The 22,935-nt window shown below is 41.5% G+C and overlaps 1 protein-coding gene across 6 annotated transcripts in view; it reads right to left on the reverse strand.

The window, feature by feature from the left end:
- Positions 1 to 1,136: 1,136 nt before the first annotated feature.
- CLHC1 (clathrin heavy chain linker domain containing 1) overlaps positions 1,137 to 22,935 on the reverse strand; it is a 31,212-nt gene continuing 9,413 nt past the window's right edge. For all 6 annotated transcript variants that reach the window (XM_075925502.1, XM_025184177.2, XM_006122123.4 and 3 more), the window contains exons 5-12: positions 21,970 to 22,171; positions 20,903 to 21,018; positions 19,519 to 19,603; positions 17,655 to 17,761; positions 15,052 to 15,226; positions 10,712 to 10,914; positions 2,526 to 2,705; positions 1,137 to 1,432 (exon numbers count right to left, since the gene is read on the reverse strand). In XM_075925502.1, coding sequence (XP_075781617.1) covers positions 1,230 to 1,432; positions 2,526 to 2,705; positions 10,712 to 10,914; positions 15,052 to 15,226; positions 17,655 to 17,761; positions 19,519 to 19,603; positions 20,903 to 21,018; positions 21,970 to 22,171 — 1,271 coding nt within the window. In that variant the 3' untranslated portion in view covers positions 1,137 to 1,229. The remainder of the gene's footprint in view (positions 1,433 to 2,525; positions 2,706 to 10,711; positions 10,915 to 15,051; positions 15,227 to 17,654; positions 17,762 to 19,518; positions 19,604 to 20,902; positions 21,019 to 21,969; positions 22,172 to 22,935) is intronic.

Consider the following 22,935-nt stretch of genomic DNA (forward strand, 5'->3'; position numbering starts at 1 on the left):
GCCAGCCCCTTTCACTGCCTGTGATTCTCTTTTCTGTCTGGTTTTATGCATCCCTGAACACATGGGGAGAAGGAGCTTTAGCCCCTCCCGTGTACAACTTAAATCTTTACCTTGCTTAAGTTATAAGAGGAAAGAAGCTGCATACCAAATTTAGTGGCCCAAGCTCTTACCGTTTAGAAGGAATTCTTGAATAAATGGACAAACTCTCTCTCTCTCAGACAAATTCTCTCAAATATATAGAAGATAAGTTTGGAGATAAGAAAGAAAACTGTTATGCCTCCCTGAGCCTCTTTCACTCACACAACTCAGAACACGAGTAGGTTTTTAACAATATTCTTTATAAAGACGGTTCTAACACAAAAAACGCTTTGCAAGTTTGGGCAGCATAAAAAAATTAGTCAAATAGCCATTTAAAAACTCTATAAATGTACTTAATGAGAGACAAAATAGGGACAGCTAGAGCTATCCTAGTTATAAAGGGAACTGCTATGTGTGACATGCTGTAACAGGGACTATGGAAGCAGCTGTTCAACATTCTTCCTGTTTATATTGGTATTTGATGTTTCCAGCTCTGATGCCCACACCTTTGAAGGGCTCTGCCAATGCACATCCAATTTATTTGCTGGCAAAGGCCACATTTGAATATCTCTTCCTTTACATTTGTAATGTCTCTCTTAGCCAGTAATATGAACTAAATAAGACTCCCATTCTTGTCTCTCATAGTGTAATTCAATTGTCAGAGGTTTATGTGCAACACACACTGGAGTTAACAGGAATTGAGTACACATGTCTGAAGGCAGAATGTGGCCCTGAGAAGGCAACTGTCTTCTTTTCTTCCAGAGATCCCAAAATCTTATGATGATAATCTCATTGGTAAAGGGCCTCCTGTGATGGTGCTTGATTCTCTCTCCCCCAAAAAAGCAAAGAAACTGAAACATAAAAGATGGACCAAAAACAAAAACACAACCTGGGACGTGAACACACTGTTCAAACAAGAAAATATATAAACATATTTTCACAGTATTCATCAACTAAATAGGTCAAGTTTGTTCCATACTGAAAATAGCTTCCTTATTAACACACATATGTAGTAAAAGAGGCTACTAAATTATGTTTAATGACAAAAAGAACTCTCACTCTTTTTAAATGATCAGTCTTTACTATAATTCATACAAACAACTAAAACCATTCTTAAGCTGAATGCTGTTAGAGCTCCCTCAGCTGTTTTATTACAAGAAAACATGTTCCATTATCTTTGCATCATCATCATCATCAGATGGAGAAATATGAAACACTCCTTTCTGTGAGGTAAGGATCGAGATGATATCCTGAGACAATTTTTCACGTTTATTTTCTGCACATGTATCTGCAATCTTCTTCCAACCTTCCAAAGTACAGACGGAGTCATTTAAAATAACTTGTTCCAGAGCATCTGATGAAGAAAAAAATAGAATGTAGTGGCAAGTATTTTCCCTCAGTCAGTTTCTGCTTTGCTCATATTAAGCAAAGAACGGAAAGGGGCATGATTTTAAGGGATAATATGACTTCAGATCAATAATTCTTTTTCCAGTTGGATAAACTTTAAGGCCAGGGACCAAATAAAGAGATAACTGATCAAAAATCCATCAGTAAAGTAATATCTATTTATAAAGATTAAAAGCCATATCCTCTCACAGCACTCACAATCATTAATAACAAACTAAAGACTGGAGAATTTATGGCCCAATTCTGCTTTTTTTCTTTTAAGTTAACACATGTTTTGCTGTTGACTTCAGTGGGGGGTAGGGTAAGGCCATTAGTTAGGAGTAATCATCACTGCAACTAGAAAAACCAAATGTGCCAAGTTATCAAGTTATATGACCAAGAAAGTTCATTTACTCTAGAGGAAAGCACAGGAGCTTGCAGTGGACTCTACCACAACTGGGTTTTGCTCAATCTTGTATTTAAATACAAGATTGAGCAAGGCAGGCTTTAGAAGATGAAAAAAGTAATTTTTTTTTTATCTCAAAGGGAGTCCCATGAGTAGTGAGATTGCAGAATTGGGCCCATTACAAACAGAAGGTATGAAGTAATTTTAATTACTCTCCAGTATAAATCAAGGGTAAGAGGAGGCATAATTTATAGATTCGGATTTATTTTTTTGTAAAGTGTCAATGGTCATGATACAAAGGGAAAAGATTAACTATATGTTGTTAAACTAACTGAATTATATTTAAAAAAACAACAAATAGTCTGGTAGCACTTTAAAGGCTAACAAAACATGTCGATGGTATCATGAGTTTTCGTGGGCACAGCCCACTTCTTCAGATTACTATTTATTGTTTTTTAAAATTTATCCTGTACAGACTAATTCAGCTACCCCCTGAAGCTTCTAAATTATATTTGTTAGTACAATTAAATGACTGTGACCTCTAACTTTGTTTTTATTAATTTTATTGCTATGGAACAGCTCAGAGAAATTGAGAAATGTGACATTTTCATGACTTCACTATAAATGTCTGTTCATTACATTTTACTGTACTTACTCTTCTCACCCATGTCTACTTCCTCTAACAGTTGCAAACCACGTTGTTTATGATCAGTATCAATGAGTGAGAGGATAGTAGCTCCAAGGGATAATAATGCTGGTTTCCCCTTCCACTCTCGAGTGAGACAATGAATTAGCTCTTTACTAGGACAGTTTTTCAGCAGAAACAAATAATCATCTGAAAACATACAAAGACATACATTTATGAGTGTTCACACACACAAAATCATGGTAGCTTCAATTCTGATCTCAATGACCACTGTAAATTAGGAAAGTAAGCAGCTAGTTGACCACCCAATAAGCATACGCTTATTGGGTAGTCAAGTAGTCACTCGATTAGTCATGCCCTCTCCCCCAGCTGTTCCGGATTCTTGGCTGTGTCAGGGCTGCTTTTTCTTCCCCACTGTCCAAAGCAGTCCTAAAATTACCTGCAAGAGGATCATCCCAGTGCAATGGATGCACTGATGCTGTAAAGCTGGCACAACTGCTTCTATACTATCTGCATTCATGGCTGTCAGTGTATGGAACATAGTTGGGGAATGGGGGGTATGGCCAGATCTTCCTTGCAGCTCTACAATCCTTTACTGCCATGATGGCAGCATGAGGTTATTGACAGCTAGTGTAAATCAGAATAGCATGTAGACTGTTCACTCACTGCAGGGAATCAGGCCGAAACAGGCAATTTAAGAATGGGGGAGCTCAAAGATGCCATAAAGCCACCTTTGCAGCCCCCCATACCATAAGCAGTGCTACATACTCCTTGGCTGCAGTGGACAATCAAGATCTATATACCCAGTATGTGATATAGTCATTATGCTGTTCATTTCTTTGGCTAACAAAATCAGACAGGACAAAATAATTGGAGGGTCCATCTACATCTTGTTTACAAAGTAATAATTCTGAAGCTAAAGGATCCATGCTTCCAGAATAAAGAAAAATCAATTTTAACTTTCAAATTATAGGGATGTAAAATCCTGTTTAATTGGTTAACCGGTTCAACATGCTGTTTAAACAGTTAATCATTTAAAGGTGGTGGTGTGGTTTGGGGGGGGGTTGCTCCAGACCAACTGGAGCGGCCTTCCACCCATCACTGGGCAGTAGTAAACTCCCCCCTTCCCTTTGCCACAGGCTGGGGCTTCACTGACTAGTGTGGAGCAGCCTCTGTCCACGGCAGGCCCTCCCCGAGGCTGGAGTAGCTCCCTGCCCACAGCAGGCGGGGAGCTGCTTCAGCCCCCACTGGTTAATCTTAACTAGTAAGCATCACTTGTTATGGGTTAGACTTATTGGTTAAACATTAACATCCCTAAGAAGCACTAATACAGAATATAATTATATACCTCTATTTTAGGCTAGTTCCTTGACATTTTCATTCTATGGAACAACTTACAAAAGAGTAATCACATCCCAGTTATTAATCACAGTCCCTTCACAAGCCTATCCCTCACCTTTCCTACAGCATTCACTCTCTCTCCTGAATGTGCCCATAGAATATATTTTGAGGATCAGTGCTCTGCAACACTGCACTCTCATAGGGGCATAAATATGGATCAATATTGTTGCCTGTCATCATCCATGAGCGATACTCAACTCAAAAATAGCAAACAGGATTTTATCTGTATTAGCCACAATAAATGTGTTTATTCAAGACAAAAGAGATAGAGCAAATATATATGCATACCTGATGTTGAAGGAAAATCTATTTTAATGTAATACACTGGCAAAATTATTGACAAGATTAGCATTATCTTGAGTTTTTGGCAACTGTCAACTTGAACTTCTACAACTAACATTTTAAAATATATCAACATTTTCATTAGTTTTCACACAAAAGTCAGCATTTTTGATCATTCAGAATGTATTTCCACTCTTCTTTCATCCTCATGCCTTTCCCACCCATTTGCTTTACACAGAGGATGAACATCCCACTATAAAGTCATGTGAAAGCTACATTGGAGTCACACTATAGAACTTTCCCATGTATTTTTCAAAAAACTTAGTATCTGGATTACACAGGGGCAAAATGATTTTTGAAAAAAAATCCAGATACATAGCTAGTGAAAATCAACATACTTTCATTTATGTTTGGACACAGACTGGCTAACCTTGTGAGGAGGGCTTTAAACTAGATTTGTCGGGGGCAGGTGAGCAAAGCCCACAGGTAAGTGCTGAATGTGCAGGACTGGGAGATGGGTTGGAAATGGGAGGGACTACGGCCTATAATGGCAAGGAGAAAGGAGGGTCAGGGCACAACAGGGAGGCAAGATCAAATCAGTATCTTAGATGCCTATATACAAATGCGAGAAGTATGGGTAATAAGCAGGAAGAACTGGAATTGCTAACCAATAAATACAACTATGATATCATTGGTATTACAAAAACCTGGTGGGATGGGACGCATGATTGGAATGGAAGGGTACGGCTTGCTCAGGAAGGACAGACAGGGAAAAAAGGGAGGAGGGGTTGCCTTGTATATTAAAAATGTGCACACTTGGACTGAAGTGGAGATGAACGTAGGAGATAGCTGTGTAGAGAGTCTCTGGGTTAAGCTAAAAGGGGTAAAAAACGAGGGTGATATCATGCTAGGAGTCTACTACAGGCCACCTAGCCAGGTGGAAGAGGTGGATGAGGCCTTTTTTAAACAATTAACAAAACTATCCAAAGCCCAAGATTTGGTGGTGATGGGGGACTTCAACTATCCAGACATATGTTGGGAAACTAACACAGCGAGGCACAGGCTATCCAATAAGTTTCTGGACTGCATTGGAGACAACTTTCTGTTTCAGAAGGTTGAAAAAGCTACCAGAGGAGAAGCTGTTCTGGATTTGGTTTTAACAAATAGGGAGGAACTAGTTGAGAACTTGAAAGTGGAAGACAGTATAGGGGACAGTGATCACGAAATAATAGAGTTCATGATCTTAAGGAAAGGTAGAAGGGAGACCAGCACAATTGAGGTTATGGATTTCAGGAAGGCAGATTTTGATAAGCTCAGAGAACTTGTAGGTAAGGTCCCATGGGAAGCAAGACTGAAGGGAAAAACAACTGAGGAGAGTTGGAAGTATTTCAAAGGGACGTTGTTAAGGGCCCAAAAGCAAACAATTCCGCTGTGTAGGAAAGATAGAAAATATGGCAAAAGACCAGCTTGGCTTAACAAGGAGATCTTGCATGATCTCAAAATAAAAAAGGAGTCATATAAAAAATGGAAACTAGGACAACTAACAAAGGATGAATATAGGCAAGCAACACAGGAATGCAGGGGCAAGATTAGAAAGGCAAAGGCACAAAATGAGATCAAACTAGCAACAGGCATAAAGGGAAACAAGAAGACCTTTTATAAATACATTAAAAGCAAGAGGAAGACCAAGGACAGGGTAGGCCCACTGCTTAGTGAGGAGGGAGAAGCAGTAACAGGGAACTTGGAAATGGCGGAGATGCTCAATGACTTCTTTGTTTCGGTCTTCACCGAGAAGTCTGGAGGTGTGCCTAACGTAGTGAATACAAGCAGAGAGAGGGTAAGTTTAGAAGATAGGATACACAAAGAACAAGTTAAAAATCACTTAGGAAAGTTAGATGTCAGCAAGTCACCAGGTCCTGATGAAATGCATTCCTGGATACTCAAGGAGCTGATAGAGGAGGTATCTGAGCCTTTAGCTATGATCTTTGAAAAATCATGGCAGACAGGGGAGATTCCAGAAGACTGGAAAAGGGCATATATTGTGCCCATCTATAAAAAGGGGAATAAGAACAACCCAGGAAACTACAGACCGGTCAGTTTAACGTCTGTCCCAGGGAAGATAATGGAGCAGGTAATTAAGGAAATCATATGCAAACACTTGGAAGGTAATAAAGTGATAGGGAATAGCCAGCATGGGTTTGTGAAGAACAAGTCATGCCAAACTAATCTGATAGCTTTCTTTGATAAGATAACGAGCCTTGTGGATAAGGGAGAAGCGGTGGATGTTATATACCTAGACTTTAGTAAGGCATTTGATACGGTCTCGCATGATATTCTTATTGATAAACTAGGCAAATATAACTTAGATAGGGCCACGATAAGGTGGGTGCATAATTGGCTGGATAACCGTAGTCAGAGAGTTGTTGTTAACGGTTCTAAATCCTGCTGGAAAGGGATAACAAGTGGAGTTCCTCAAGGGTCTGTTTTGGGACCCGTACTGTTCAATATCTTCATCAACGATGTAGATATTGGGATAGAGAGTACGCTTATTAAGTTTGCAGATGATACCAAACTGGGTGGGGTTGCAACTTCTTTGGAGGATAGGGACATAATTCAAAATGACCTTAGCAAGTTAGAGAAATGGTCAGAGGTAAACAGGATGAGGTTTAATAAAGAGAAATGCAAAGTGCTCCACTTAGGAAGGAACAATCAGTTCCATACATACAAGATGGGAAGCGACTGTCTAGGAAGGAGCATGGCGGAAAGGGATCAAGGGGTCATAGTGGACCACAAGTTGAATATGAGTCAACAGTGTGATGCTGTTGCAAAAAAAGCAAATATGATTCTAGGTTGTATCAACAGGTGTGTTGTAAGCAAAACTCGTGAAGTCATTCTGCCGCTCTACTCTGCACTAGTTAGGCCTCAGCTGGAGTACTGTGTCCAGTTCTGGGCGCCACATTTCAAGAAAGATGTGGAGAAATTGGAAAGGGTACAGAGAAGAGCGACAAGAATGATTAAAGGTTTAGAGAACATGACCTATGAAGCCAGGCTTCATGAACTGGGCTTGTTTAGTTTGGAAAAAAGAAGATTAAGGGGGGACATGATAGCGGTTTTCAAATATCTAAAAGGGTGTCACAAGGAGGAAGGCGAAAATTTGTTCCTCTTGGTTTCTGAGGACAGGACAAGGAGTAATGGGCTTAAAGTGCAGCAGGGGAGGTTTAGATTGGACATTAGGAAAAAATTCCTAACTGTCAGGGTGGTCAAATATTGGAATAAATTGCCAAGGGAGGTGGTGGAATCTCCCTCTCTGGAGATATTTAAGAACAGGTTAGATAGACATCTGTCAGGGATGGTGTAGGTGGAGCTTGGTCCTGCCTTGAGGGCGGGGGGCTGGACTCGATGACCTCTCGAGGTCCCTTCCAGTCCTATTATTCTATGATTCTATGATTCTATGTTAGTGGAGCTATCCTGATTTATACCAGCTGAGAATTTGGAATATAAGTAAAGGTAAATGCAGCAAATGTACATCTAAATAGGCATGCAACTGCATGTGCTTTCAAAACAAAGCCATAAGGAAATGTGAATAAATGAAAGCAGAAATATACAGAATGAAAACCTGGCTTCACTGGCAAAACCCTTGTTGACTTCATTGGGGCCAGGATTTCACCTCTGTAGGCATAGGACATGATTATCTAGTTGTGTGTTCAACTGTGCTTTCCATCATAGCAGACCAAGTAGCTTCACTTCAAAACTTAGGCCCTAACCCTGCTAACACTTAAGCATATATTTAGTTGTACTCATTCTATGTGCCTAAGAGCTAAGAATCAGGACTTCAGTCAGTGTATTTGGATGCAGAATTAATCTGATTATGGTCTCACAAAAGACAAAAGTACTTACTTCTAAAATATAGTTATCTAATATGCTGAGCTGTAGTTGTTCTTCAATATTAGACCCATCTTCCTAGCATGAGAGCAGTGAGAAGTTTTTGTTGTTGTTTAATTGCTCAGTATTGGCTCCAGCGCAGAGCTTCCAAATTGGAAATATATGTAATTTGGAAATATTAAAAAGATTCTAGAAGCCTCACCTCAGATGGGTAGCAGTTGTGGGTTGATCTATTACATCTTTTAAGTATTAATAAGAATAATTATTACAGCTAAGTTATTTTCTCAAGTTGTAAGCTGCAACAGATCCTTACTCACAGGAATATTGGCCTTGATATTTTGGTCTTGGAAAGGATTCAGAAAAGGGAAACTAAAATGATTAGGGGTTTGGAACAGGTCCCATATGAAGAGAGGTTAAAGCGACTGGGACTTTTCAGTTTAGAAAAGAGGAGACTGGGGGGGATATGATAGAGCTATATAAAATCTTGAGTGGTGTGCAGAGGGCGGATAAAGAAAAGTTAGTTATTAGTTCCCATAATAGAAGAACTAGAGGACACCAAATGAAATTAATGGGTAGCAGGTTTAAAACTAATAAAAGAAAGTTCTTCTTCACACAGCGTGTAGTCAACCTGTGGAACTCCTTGCCAGAGGAGGCTGTGAAGGCTAGGACTATAACAGAGTTTAAAGAGAATAATTTCATGGAGGTTAGGTCCATAAAAGGCTATTAGCCAGGGGATAAAATGGTGTCCCTTGCCTTTGTTTGTCAGAGGCTGGAGAAGGATGGCAGGAGACAAATCGCTTGATCATTGTCTTCGGTCCACCCTCTCTGGGGCACTTGGTGCTGGCCACCGTCGGCAGACAGGTTACTGGGTTAGATGGACCTTTGGTCTGACCCCATACGGCCGGCCGTTCTTATGATTCTAATGGGGATGTCTTTATAAAAATACTACATAATATGGGAGTATAAATGTATAGATATATACACACACACATAAAAAGTTGGGAGTGATGACAAGAGTGCACAAGAAATAAAATACTTACTGAGAAATGTAAATAATTACTAGCAGACAAATCCAAAAATAAATTGCAAAGGCAGTTAGTTCATTAAAACATTCCTAGTTTGACCAATATTCCTTAGGCTTTAAAAGACCTTGAAGTTGCAGGTCTGTTATGCAATGACAATGCCAGATGCAGTCAGACACTTTTCAATATGATTCTTTTGGAGACCGCAGATTCTAATATATTTGTGTCAAAAGAAACAAAAATTAAGGACATTTTAAGATTTGTTAAACACCTAAGGGACATTTTTATGTCAAACTCACTACATTCTATGTCAAGTTTGGAGAGAAGAGTCTTGCCAAGACAAAGGTTGAGGTGGGGGAAAACTTCTATCAGAACGATTAAAGCAGATTCTGACAGTTATAGATATAAGAACGGCCATACTGGGTCAGACCAATAGTCCGTCTAGCCCAGTATCCTGTCTGCTGACAATGGCCAATATCAGATGCCCCAAAGGCATCTGATTCTGCTGAGGGCCTGATTCTGCATTGCAGCTTGTTTATGGAGCATAAAAAAAGTGCCATTGTGATTTGCCAGGGTTTTATAACCCTAAGAACTCATTGGACAGTTATCTCAGTTGCTGGTATCATATTTAAATTATTTCTTTGTAGCATCTAGTTATCAGATTAATTAATCTATGATTAAACCATACCTGAGCCAAACCAGATTTTTAGATTTTGAAACTGTAAGCTATGGAGTTCACTATCAGTTGCACTAGTCTCTAGGCCAGGTCAATGGGGAGTTACTAAAGCACCATTATCTGAAAAAATTCTCTATTTCCAACTGACCTAGTCAGTTTAATGGCTTTAGGGAAACACTACTAGTTACTTATATTATTTACATATTTAGTGGCATCTTGAGAAACAAATGCTGCTTCTATTACCACAGTGTTTCTCCAAGTGGTCTGCGGACCCACTCTAAGAAAACTGCTACCAGACCGCTCTGGTTTGTTTACTTACTGGCTGCACAGCCACAGAGCCTCACGGCACCCTTGCCGTGGTACACAAATTCTGAAATGGCACCCTTGCCAGTGGTACACAAATATTGGACTTAAGTGCCTAACTGACCCTTTATGTGCTCAAGTCCTGCCTTCGAAATCTAGCTCATCGTAATGTCAATGAGGTCATTCTGGATTTCCATTGATGATGTCACTGAAGGCAGAATTTGACCATTTGTATCTATAACAGCATCATTGCAGTTCATGGTCTGCAGCCAATGGGAGCCACGGGAAGCAGCGTGAGAGTCATGATGCTTCCCAAAGCTCCCCTTGGCTGCAAACGCTGAACCACAGCCAAAAGGAGCTGCAAGGCTCCATGGCTGCGGAGCCAGTAAGTAACAAACCGGAGTGGTCCAGTAACAGTTTTCTTAGAGTAGGTCCATGGATCGCTTTGAGAAACATTGCATTAGAGTCAATGAGAAGAGAATTGGATTTTCAGTGTGAATTTTAAAATGTATCATTCAAAAATGTAGTCTAAAATGCCACATGATGATAAAATTTAATTTTTTAATCCTGAGATAAACATTTGGTAGAAAAATGATGACCGACAATATAAGGAATACTCTGTGATTTACCTAAGGAGAGGTGTTTGAATTGCTGTATATAATCCATTGTTCCACAAATTTGGCCCTGTTTACACAAGCAGAGAGCAGCTTTCTTGTGCACGCCACACTGATTATAGGCAATGTGAGCCAAAGCCAAACACTTCGACTTGTTGAATGGTTCCACCTCCCCATACTCATAAATCACATCCCCTGCTGCCTCACAAAATGTCAGCCTGAAGAAAACAAGATAACAAAACAAACCAGATTGTTATTAGTGTGTTTTCATAACTCTGGAACACTTCAGAATCAGTTACAGTAGAATTGTATTGTATGTGAAAGGACTAGACTTTCCTTTAGCTCTATGTCCCTCTGCATTTGTTTCCCATTTTGCTTTCAAATCAGGTTCCTTCTTTCTTCCCCTTCCCTGTGCTTAGGCCACAACAGGCAAAGTACTAATATCTAATAATAAAGCACTTCAGGGTATATGACAGGCTGAGATATCTTTACTAGCTTTGTAGTTTTAGTAAAAGTACGTGTAGGTGGACAGGAGGCCTACATCCAAGAGTTGGTTTGACATTTCAACATGACAACATAATTTCTAGTGTCCTACTGACTTAATGACTACAATTCTAATAATAAAATAGGTTGTAATGACTCTTTTAGAAAGTGTAGTGCATGTGGTAGGATAACTCAGAGAAATGGTTCAGGGAAGTGGGTCTAGACACAGATTAGATATGGATTTTGGGTTCAAAGACAAAATACAGACTAGGCTTTGAGAAATATTGCAAGCTAATCTCACATGGCTTCAGCCCCAATTTGCAGAATTCTAATTAGATCAATGCCATGTTGAATGGCAGAAATCTCCAACATGGTTCTTGTGGGATTTCTACAATTCTAAGATGCATGCGAAATGGATTTGGAAAATAGGTTCCTTCCAGTTTAAGATCTGATCAGAAAATCAAAACTAGAGAGACAGTTTTAAAGATTCAAATTTGAATACTTCTAAACCCCACAAATGAAATACAGAGGTGGAGGCTAGCTCTGAGTTTCCAGTTCACGTCTGTCTCTTGAAGTAACTCTACTAAATACTGTATAGACCAGGAGTCGGCAATCTTTTCAAACCAAAGAGCCAAACTACATCAAAATTCAGAACAAGTGGTCAACAAAGAGCCATATAATACTCATTTGCATGACTGTAAATACAGGCAGTCCCCGGGTTATGTGGATCCGACTTATGTCGGATCCCTACTTACGAACGGGGTGAGGGAACCCCGCGGCGAGAAAAGCTGCTCCACGGCGAGAAAAGCCGCTCCGTGTCTCCCTGGTCTGCTGGGGGAGACTCCCCAGCAGACCAGGGAGACGTGGAGCAAAGCCGTGGAGGACGCGGGCGGCGGGACTGCGGCGCGTCTGGGCAGTCCCACCGCCCGCGTCCTCCGCGGCGAGAAAAGCCGCTCCGCATCTCCCTGGTCTGCTAGGGGGGGCGCGCAGCTAGTGTGCGCCCCCTTCCGCCCCAGCAGACCAGGCTTTTCTCGCCGACGCCTGGGGTAGAGCAGCTGGGGGGCAGCCGGGTTGGTCCCACAGCGCCGAGGTGCGGCGCTACTGGACCAACCCAGCAGCACCCCAGCTGCTCTGCCCCAGGCGTCCCCAAGTCAGCCGCTGCTGAAACTGATCAGCGGCTGACTACAGGAAGCCCGAGGCAGAGCTGCTCTGCCCCGGGCTTCCTGGAATCAGCCGCTGATCAGTTTCAGCAGCAGCTGACTTGGGGACGCCTGGGGTAGAGCAGCTGGGGTGCTGCCGGGTTGGTTCCCACAGCGCCGAGGTGCAGCGCTGCGGGGACCTATCCGGCAGCGCCCCAGCTGCTCTGTCCCAGGTGTCCAGATTCAGCCACTGTTGAAACTGATCAGCAGCTGATTCCAGGAAGCCCGGGGCAGAGCAGCTCTGCCTCGGGCTTCCTGTAGTCAGCCGCTGGTCAGTTTCAGCAGCGGCTGACTTGGGAACACCTGAGGCAGAGCAGCTGGGGTGCTGCCAGGTTGGTCCAGCAGCGCCGAGGAGCGGCGCTGCGGAACCAACACAGCAGCACCCCAGCTGCTCTTCCCCAGGCGTGTCCAATTCAGCCGCTGTTGGTCAGTTTCAACAGCGGCTGAATCTGGACACCAGTTCCAACTTACATACAAATTTAACTTAAGAACAAACCTACAGTCCCTATCTTGTACGTAACCCGGGGACTGCCTGTATACAACTTAAAATTAATGATAATTGACATTAATAATTGCAGTAATGAAACATTGTGCTCACAGACTTATTTTAATGGGACTTCTGTTACTGCATCTTTTTGCACATTTCTTTGAAGTTTACATCATAGCTGGTCAAATCCAGCTTCGTGCATGCATTCAGGCTGTCTTCTGTCAATATTATAATGGGGACTGGGAATGTGGTGGTGCAGGAGTTTGGATTGGAGCGTATGAGGGGCTCATGGCAGAGGCGTTGGCTGTATGATGGGCTCAGGGAATAGTTTTGAGGTGTGTGAGTGATGCAGGAGTCTTATGGCAGGAGACTGGGGATGTCGGGGTGCAGGAATATGGGGATGTGGAGATAAGAGGGTTCAGGGTAGGGGATTCAGGTGTACGATGGGTTCAGGGCTAGGGTATGCAGGAGTGTTATGATGCTGTAGCCAGATGGAGGCTGGGCCCCAATTGGGGGCTTGCTGGCCAGGCTTCATTTTTAAATAAAGTAAAATAATATATCCAACACAAAAGGTTTCAACATTGTCTTAATTTATGGGTGGGGAATCTTTTTTGATTAGGGGCCACTGTCCCACAGAAAAATCAGCTGGGGACCACACAAATGAGAAGCAAAAAAACCCCAACGTGTCCAGAAACCTCCAGCCCTCATTCATGTGCCCTCAAGCTGAAGCACCTCACTCCCCAAGTACTCCAGCTTCATGGGGAGGGGAGAGAAGGGCAGGGAGGACTGAGATTCAAGGCCCCAGGACAGTTAACTCTTCTGAGGTTCCAGGGTTAGTAGATTCTGGGGTGAGGCCAAAAATGATGGGTACAGTGTGCGGGACAGCTGAAAGTAAGTTGGATAGGGATGGTGGTGCAGAATCTGAGTGGGAGATAGGGTGCAGAAGCAAACTGGGAATAGGTGTCTGGCCAATGGGGAAAAGGCAGGAGTGGGATACAGGTCGGTGTCTGGCCAGGGTGCAGTTGGGTGCAGGAGCAAACTGGGAATAGGTGTCTGGCCAATGGGGAAAAGGCAGGAGTGGGATACAGGTCGGTGTATGGCCAGGGTGCAGTTGGGTGTCTGGCCAGAGGTCCGGATTGTGACCTAGGGCAGGGGACTGCAGTGCAGTATCTGGGAGGGGGGCAGAGGGTTTGGGTTATGTGGGGTAAGGAGGGGGAGGCAGAGGGCTGGGGAAGGGAGGGACTGGAGTTACAGAGGCAGCCTCTGGCTTGGAACACTTATCAGTGAGATTTACAGCTCAGCCCATTTCTCTAGCAGGAGCCTCCCCTGCCCTCACACAGGCTGCCTGGCCATGTGCTCAGTGACTAAGAGCCTGAGGGGAGGGGGACTGATGCTTCCCGTATTTCCTGTTCTTGAAACAGGTAGCTTCCATTGGCCAGAACCAGCGAATGGGGCACCATTCCCCACGCCCTTGCCCGCTCACGGTGTGTGGAAAACAAAGGGCCTCACAGCTGCTTTTCTGTGCAATGTGCGGGGGCAGGACAAGCAGGGGAGGCTGCCTGGGGGCTCCCTGCTTGGCCCAGGCCTGCTTTAGTGCCAGTGCAGGCTGCCTGCTGCAGGGGGAGCAGAGCGGGGCTGGGCTCCAGCTTCAAGAGAGCCATATCTGTGATCCATAGGTTGCTGGCCCCTGGTATAAATGCTACTGCTATTATAGAAACAGTCACATATAAGAGTAAAAACAAACCCTTGAGCTTTTCCAATAACTGCAGGTTTCTATTTTTTTTAAATGGTATCACAGCAAAACTCTGTCTCACAATCTGGTTTTTATTTAACTTTTTACCAGAATATAGGAAAAAAGGGGTCTGAAACAAAATTCTGGTCTGCTGCAATCTAACAGAGACTAATATGAAATGTTTCATTTTGCAAACATAGCTTTTCATGCTGTTCATTTGTCTTGGTTTATACAATGATGAGTTTAAGAAATGGAATCAAAGAAATAAATCTGTTAGATTGCCATTTTGTCATATCAATATTTGCATGATTCTAATTTACAAGAAAGGGGGAGTGTTTTTTTCTTTTTTTAGTAGGCAAGGTCTGCCTGATCACTTAGGAAAAGCATGCATGAAACTTTCAGAGGGGAAGGGCACATACCTATATGAATCCAAGTACACTAGAGGCCTACTTACCTTTGCTGTGTGACCCAGTGCATAACTAGATTTAACTGTTTTTCAGACAATGCACATTTCATTGCTTCCAGAGTCATAGATGCACTCAGAGGGTGTCTAACTGCAGCACTTGAGGTTATGAGGGCCTCAAAATATCGCAGCAAAGGGAGAGTCATTCCTTTAACAGCACCAAGAGCTACGAGGAGAAAATGAAAAGTCACTGAGCAAAATAGTTTGCAATAGCTTCTTCTTCTTTTTTTTTTTTTTCTGATAGCCCCAAAATCCACTGGACAAATCAGAGCTGAAAGCTCAATCCTGCAAGGTGCTGAACCATTAATGCCACCATGCTAGTCAATGAAGGCTGAGGTTGCTCAGCACAGAAGATGGCAGGCACATCACAGGATTTTTGCCCTTATCTGTGGACACCTGAAAGGGCAAATTTTCAATAATAAAATGTGCGCATTTAAACCACTGAGGCTACATGGAGTTGTCAAATGAAATGTCTGCATATCCTGTTGAAAATACACCTCCTAGTAGTAAGGCTACAGATAGCTTACAGAGGATGTCAGTTTTATAGTAAACAGTAAATATAACTTTAACTGTTTCCTTGCTTTGATCTTTTTTATTTATATATTGTTGCTTATTATTTGTATTGAGATAGCACCAGTCATAATTGTGCACTGTTCTACGAGGCACAGAAAGACTCAAACTATGTTCCCAAAGATTTATATCTAAGGTCCCAATCCTGCAAACACATATGCATTCACTTAACTCTGCTCACTGCTACTGACGCATGTAATGCTATGGAACACATTTTTCAGTAAGTATGTAAATTTTAGCCAGAGAAAAAGCCCTAATATAGATTTTACTAATTTGTAATCCAGATTCTGAATGTTAGTTCAAAATAGTTCTTTTGTACTTCTTTACTTTTGGTCTTTAACAATTCCCTATAAAGTGAAAAGAGGAGGAAGAAAATGTTCTTTACAAAGTTCAGCCAATGCAGGGGAAAGACTAAGTGGCAACTGCTGCACCACTGACCCCAGTAATGCCTACTACAGGCAGTCCCTGGGTTACGTATGAGATAGGGACTGTAGGTTTGTTCTTAAGTTGAATTTGTAAGTAAGTCGGAACTGGTACATATTGTAGGGGAAACTCTAGCCAAACATTTCTCCAGAGCTCAGTTTTATTCTCCCACACCTCACTTCCCTTAGCCCTTTATTCTCAAGCTGAGGGGTCTGCTGAGAAAAGCCGCTCTGCGTCTCCCTGGTCTGCTGGGGGGGTGCTAGCTTCGCGTCTCCCTGGTCTGCTGGGGGGGGGGGCGCTAGCTTCGCGTCTCCCTGGTCTACTGGGGGGAAGCAGCTAGTGGGGGGTTGCCTCACCCCGTTTGTAAGTAGGGATCCGATGTAAGCCGGATCCATGTAACCCGGGGACTGCCTGTATATATGTTGTGTCCTGAAACTGAAAGGAAAACAGAGGACTAAAAGCAGCCAAAGAATACATCTGCATTTATCTCAGGCTTGTAAACAGCATTTCTGATCATTAATGGACTGATAATGATCTATATATCAGACCTTAATTAGAAGCTAAATGGAACACTGCCAGGTGATTCAAGCAACTTTTCTAGCTAATGCATAGGGCATGCAGGGTCAGATTTTCAAAATCAGATGTGCACAAACATGCTTATATATTTGCATACACTTAATTTATAAGTGTAAATAAGACCAATTAAGTACGAGCTTTGACAACTTCAAACTAGACCTTAAGATCACTATTGAGCTGCACCACATAGGAAGGAAGGTTAGTTTTAATCAAACTTTATGCCTCCTCAGATTCTCAGCCTGACCAATGACTAAAATGGCCACCAGCATAACATAGAGAAGTCTAATGACTAATCTACATTTTGCAGTGGCCATGAACTGAGTGGAGCTCTCTGTGTTCTGAGCTGTCCCATCACCCAGAGCCTGCTCTGGCACATCCCTTACACAGAGAAGGAAGAGTAAGTGGCAGAGTCAGCAATGCTGTCTGTATGCCACTCAAGGATTCCTTTGTGCATGGAGAATCCAGTTGTCTGGCCCCTTTGCATTGCCTCAGTGCAAAGTGACCACACACAGCACCAAGGATCTATTGTCTCAGTCTGCCCTGCAATAAGAGATCTGTGACACAGCTGTGGCTGGCCCAGGTCAGCTGACTGCTGCAGTACTATAAAATTGCAATGTAGATGTTCAGGCTGAGACTGGAACCCTGGCTCTGAGACCTGTGAAGGGAATGGATCTCAAAGCCTATGTTCCAACCTGAGCATGAATGTCTACACTGCATTAGCCTTGTAGCACAGCCCCTGCAAGCCTGTCAGCTGATCTGGGCTTTTGAGACTTTGTGCCACAGATTTTTTAATCCCAACGTAGATGTACCCTTAGGTTGATTTTATTTTTAGTTTGAAATGTTAAATGTAAAGTCCAAACATACATAAATAATTCATGTTTGTCCTCTCAAGACTTCTTTCAAAGTGAATTAACAGCCAAATTCTCAGTGGGTGTAAGTCAGTGTCACACTATCTGAATCAATAGTACTGTCAATTTATACCAACTGAGCATTGATCAATAGTATTTCCCATCTAAATTCCATACCCTTAAATTTCATCATGGTTTCTTCATTGCGTAGAATTCCTCTAGGACAGTTTGCAGCATAAATAGCTGCAGCCTCATATTGACCATATGAAAATAATTCATTGAATCTAGGACAAAAGGAGGAAAATAATGTAATATAGCACTAGAACAAAAATTAAAAAGAAATAATCAGTTGATGATGTGGTGAACTAGTCAAGGAGAAATTCCAAAAAGTCTAGAATCAAATGTCAAAGACAGGGGCAATACCATAACTTTAATACAATTTTTTTTTTAATCTAGAACTTCTGTATGAAAGCATATCTAGTGACAATAAGTGGCATTCTGAGTGGGTCTCAGTTTCCAAAATTACTTTTTCCTAGGCTTCTTCTTTTAGTACAGATAATCAGTATAGCTAATGTGGACTACTGCCTAGCAACTTACACACAGTCCACAGTGATTTTCAGGAAGCATATCATCAAAGAAAGCTGACCAAAGGAAAGGAGGCTTGTCAGGCATTTAAACAAGGAAATCAGGTTGCATAACAAACAACACCCGCTAGCAAGAAAATGCCCTGGGGTTAGATTCTGCCCAGCCTCTGTATTGGCTCATGAGAGAGGCAAGAAGTTTCCCCTTTATGCTAAGACTGGCTAGAATCCTGCTGGATATTGTCATCCCTGATCCCCCCCTAGGGCATCTTTGTTCATAAGATAGCAGGCAAGAAGGACAGGGGAGGCTGATGCCATGATTTCCACACTGGTTTCTATCACTAGCTGGGCATGGAGGACAGTGTACATTGTATTTGCTCAGTGGGTGGCCAAGTTGCTGCCATGGCATGTGCTCCAAGCCAGAATTCCTCCTCAGAGCTCCATCTACTACATGATCTTTCTCTGCACCCCTTTCAGTGTACTCAAAAGAAGCAGAGGTGCAATCTAGTTCCAGATTACTCTATTAAGGAAAACTAAATGTAGACTCAGAGTTCAGTTATCTGAATTCAGAGCCTGTAAAAATAAAATGATTAATCCCCTGAAATGTCCTAACTAAAATTGACTATACTATTGTCATTGTCACCTACAGACTGTGTCAGATTTTCTTCTGAAAGATTGATTTTTGCACTGCTGTTAATAAATATCAACCTCCAGAAAGAAGCTGTTGCAGTTAGATTTCAATTAATGTTATATTTAAGATGATGATTTGGGAGGGACTGCTATAATGGAATACAGCTTTTCAGCTCATGGAACAAACTAGTGCCAAATCTAAGATATGTTGATAGCACCCGGAAGTGGTTATCATTTAATGGCTGTTTAGCGAACTGTGTGAAATGAGTTTATGATCTTGCTGTTCCCATTTTTAATTTCAGGAGTTTTAAAGGTATTTAGATACTTGAAAATGAAGCACCAAACTCCCAACAGGCACCTTGTACTTTTGAAAATCATGCTAGGTACATATTAGCATCTTTAGGAAAAAATCTAGACCAAGATAATCTCTTCATAGATGTTCATACCACCCCACCTCCACTGCAGGTATCTTTGTTGGCAGTTTTAGCAAAGAGGCCAAGGATGGAATCAGTCATAAAGTACAAACTACCCTTTTAGCTCCAAAGGTGATCTTCTAGGGCAGAGGTGATGCACAAGAACAGAGCAGTGTGGAGAAGCTGTCTTTTTTGCATCTGGTCTATGGATAACCAATTGATATAGTTCCAAAGGGATGTCAGGCTAGTAAGCACATTTACAAACACCAGAAATTCACAAAAAGAAGAAAACAGTGCTCTTTTTACAAGACCTTAATTGCTCTGGAGGAACTGCATTAAACATAACATCATATCTAAACTCTGTAATGCTATAAACTGTTTACACAGAGTAGAATAGAAGAATTACATTTTATTTACCTTTCAATGTATTCAAGCAAATCTTCAGCCTCTTTACTCTTGTTGGGGTCATGTTCAAATATATTAGAAATGCTAAAGATGGCAGCTGAAAGTTAGACATATCAATGGGAGGTAAATGTGTTGTTATTTCAGGCAAAACCAGCATTAACAATGCAAGAGAATACATTCTGATCCACAAAATGTGGATTTTAAGAAAGGTGGATTTGTAATTTTAACCAGGCTCTTTCACATTAGTAAGCAAGAAAGGGACCTTAAATAAACTAATGCATTTTTATGCGTTGCTGAGACTGATGTAGTCTCCCATAAATGGAAATGAAACGAGGGAACATTTTCAACCATGCAGGTAAGTTCTAAGAAAACATTTCTCTATATCCCCAGGTAACTCTAAGGCTGCCAGAGATTAGGAATGAGAGGTGACACCCTAAGGACCAAATTCTATTAACTGAAATACAGTTCCACCAGAAACCAATGCAGCTGCACAGAATATTAGTCAGGGCAGAATTTTGACCCTTAGCTCAGACAAAAGCAGAGACCACACTTAAAGTTCCAATTAGCATGCTAATTGAACATACACAGGGACAGATTCTGATTTGTAACTCCACTGAATTCAGTGCACATATAAACAGGGGTGTAAATGGGAGCAAAATTTTACACACAATCTCAAAGAAGAGGCAGATAGAGGAATATAAGAGGTAGTTTCCCTTACTGGTTTACACCAATACAGATTGAGAACTACAAGTAAGATTCAATTTGATGCCAAGCACACCAATGCATTGTATTCATGTAGTACCTGAGATGCAGTGTTTGGAGTGTGCTTAATGATCTTAAAAAGATTTAACATGTCAGAAGGCCTAAGGCAATTGGTCTAGAAGACATTATAAAGATCTTTCACCATCTCTACTTCACCTGACTAAATAATCTAGATGATCTGAAGTACTAGCAGTAGGAAACGTGACCGGAAAAATGGTCAGGGTAACTCATGAGAAGTGAAGGTTGTATAAACCACCCCAGGACATCTTACTGTCATCTTACTGTAATAAAATAATCAGAGACCAAATTCACCCCTGAATAATTCCAGTGAATATTTTCCTTTTATCAGATTTCTGAGCAAAAATCTTAGTTCTCTAAATGATCCACAGATGCATCATCATGCACTGAGGAAATGGATGACCCAAGATCATTACAGATGGAATTTGGACACCTAATTCTTTTAAGACCCTTTGAAAATCCCATCCCACATTTTAAAAACAATAAAAGATTTTCAGTATAAGATGCCATGGCTCCACTGATATCAAGGGAAATAGATAAATTTACATATACTGAATATATGGTCGCATATTCTCCAGGAATCATAATATTGTCCTTCTATTTGTACTTCTTTTACCTTTTACAGCTTCCTTTTTTTCCATTGCTTGAGAGAGGACTTCTTGCAAGGAGGTGCTCTTGTCAGATTTTGCCCACGCAGACACAGCATTTGCAACCAATGTAATTCTATTATAACTGTAAAGAGTTAAAGAGGAAATTTAATTTTTCATTAGGTTCAGTGTAACTCCAGCTTAAAGAAGTTTCCTATGAACGATCATTGTGTTCAAGCTAACTCTTAACTTCAAGGCTCTACAAAGCTCCATCCTACCTATATACCTCATTCTAACCTCTCCTCTCCCTTCATCCAAGCCTCCTTCCCCAACTGCTTCCCTTTTATCTTCCAACTTTCACCTTGGTGCTTTCTTCTTTGCTGCCCCTTACAAATGGGAGTCCTTGTCTGTCCTGAAGTAAAAGGTACCATCTTGTTTAAAACTCTTCTGATAATTCATCTCTTCCAAGCATCAGTAATCCACCAAACATGGGAACACTGTCATATTTACGTCATTAAAAGCTCCGTACCAATTTGTATTGAAAGCTCCTTCACATCACTAGCATACTAAGAGTTGGATATATCTTGATCCCAGCAAGCTGCACTCAGCTTAAGGAACCTTTCATCTCCCACAATCTCGGAGCACATGAAAGACAAAACTGCCAATTGCGCAACTTAAATCACTTAAGGGCTAATTTAGATTATACCAGTTAGAGCAGTCCCCTCAGCACCACTTGGCCAGCAGGGGATCTTCATCAGCTGTCATCCACTATCCAAGTATTTCCCCTACATCCAGGAAATCCTTGGATGCCAGTTTGAGGCAGCTCTATGTCTTTTGAACAATGGACAAAGCAGGACTTGACCCTCTAGCCACATTGCATTATTTGTCTGTTGACTTTATGCTCCTTGGGGCAAGGACTATGTCTTTCCATGTATTTTGCAAAGTACTGAGCACAATTACAGAGATCAGTAAATGATCAAATATTAACAATATCAATATTAACAATTACTAATGTACCAAAGCTAAATCTACATGACAGACGTAGAGAATACCAACAACATAAAAACAAGATAAATTTAGGGATAAACACTTGTACCTAAGTCTGAGTTTCTCATTCTCTGCCTCTGCCTTATCTCGTAGTTCCAATGAGCGCTTGAGTTCTTGCTCTAGACCAGCCTTGCTCTCCAGAGGGATGTATTTTGATATCATATCAGATTTCAGTTCCCTCACTCTTCTTTCTAGCTGAGCAAGGTGTCTAGAAAGAGTATCTAAGCTGAGAGATTCTTCTACAGTCAGACCTATTGAAGAAGGAAATTACTTTCATAAGCTCTTGATTGTTAAAAAACAGGAAATGTACACAAAAATTGTGGGACATGTAATTTGCTAGGGTTCTTTAGCCTGAAAATCAACTCTGAATAAAAGGAAGATGACAGAGTCTTAGAGATAGTCATAGGAGCTGCAAAGTTCAGATCTTATCTAATAACTGAAAAAAATGCATAGAAGATTATAAAAGTTAATGGTTCAATGATATTCCACAGCTCTAAATGAATCTGCTAGTTTTTGGTGTAAAGTTCCAGCAATGAGGACTTACAAACAAATGTACAAATGCTGTGTTATATAGTAGATGTGTACACCTAGCTATTTAGATTCCATTTGTTAAATATTGACCAAACATTACCGGCCAGATTGTGACCATCTTCTGGGTAACGTGAAAGAAAGATGTGAGGAGACTTCTGCCCTGGCACTGCCACACATGAGTTAGTCAAAACCAATATTTGTGCTCAGTGGGGGAATTGATCTCTGCTCTATGACCCCTCTGACCTGGCTGCTCTGACTCCAAAGTGGGGATGGAACAGATCTAAGCTCCCCATCCTAAGAATCAACCCTTCAGAGCAAAGAGGTTTGTGCAGCAGCCCCAGAGATGGCTCTGTAACCCCTTGCAGAAGGTCCTGACACAACGAACATCCTCACATAATGCAGGAGCAAACATTGACAGAAGGAGGGAGGAAGAATGTTGAGGGTTTTCTGCACTCTTACAATTACCAATAGGGTCTATTGCAGC

Source organism: Pelodiscus sinensis, chromosome 3 (assembly GCF_049634645.1).
Source record: "Pelodiscus sinensis isolate JC-2024 chromosome 3, ASM4963464v1, whole genome shotgun sequence".
In the NCBI taxonomy this organism is placed as follows: domain Eukaryota; kingdom Metazoa; phylum Chordata; order Testudines; family Trionychidae; genus Pelodiscus; species Pelodiscus sinensis.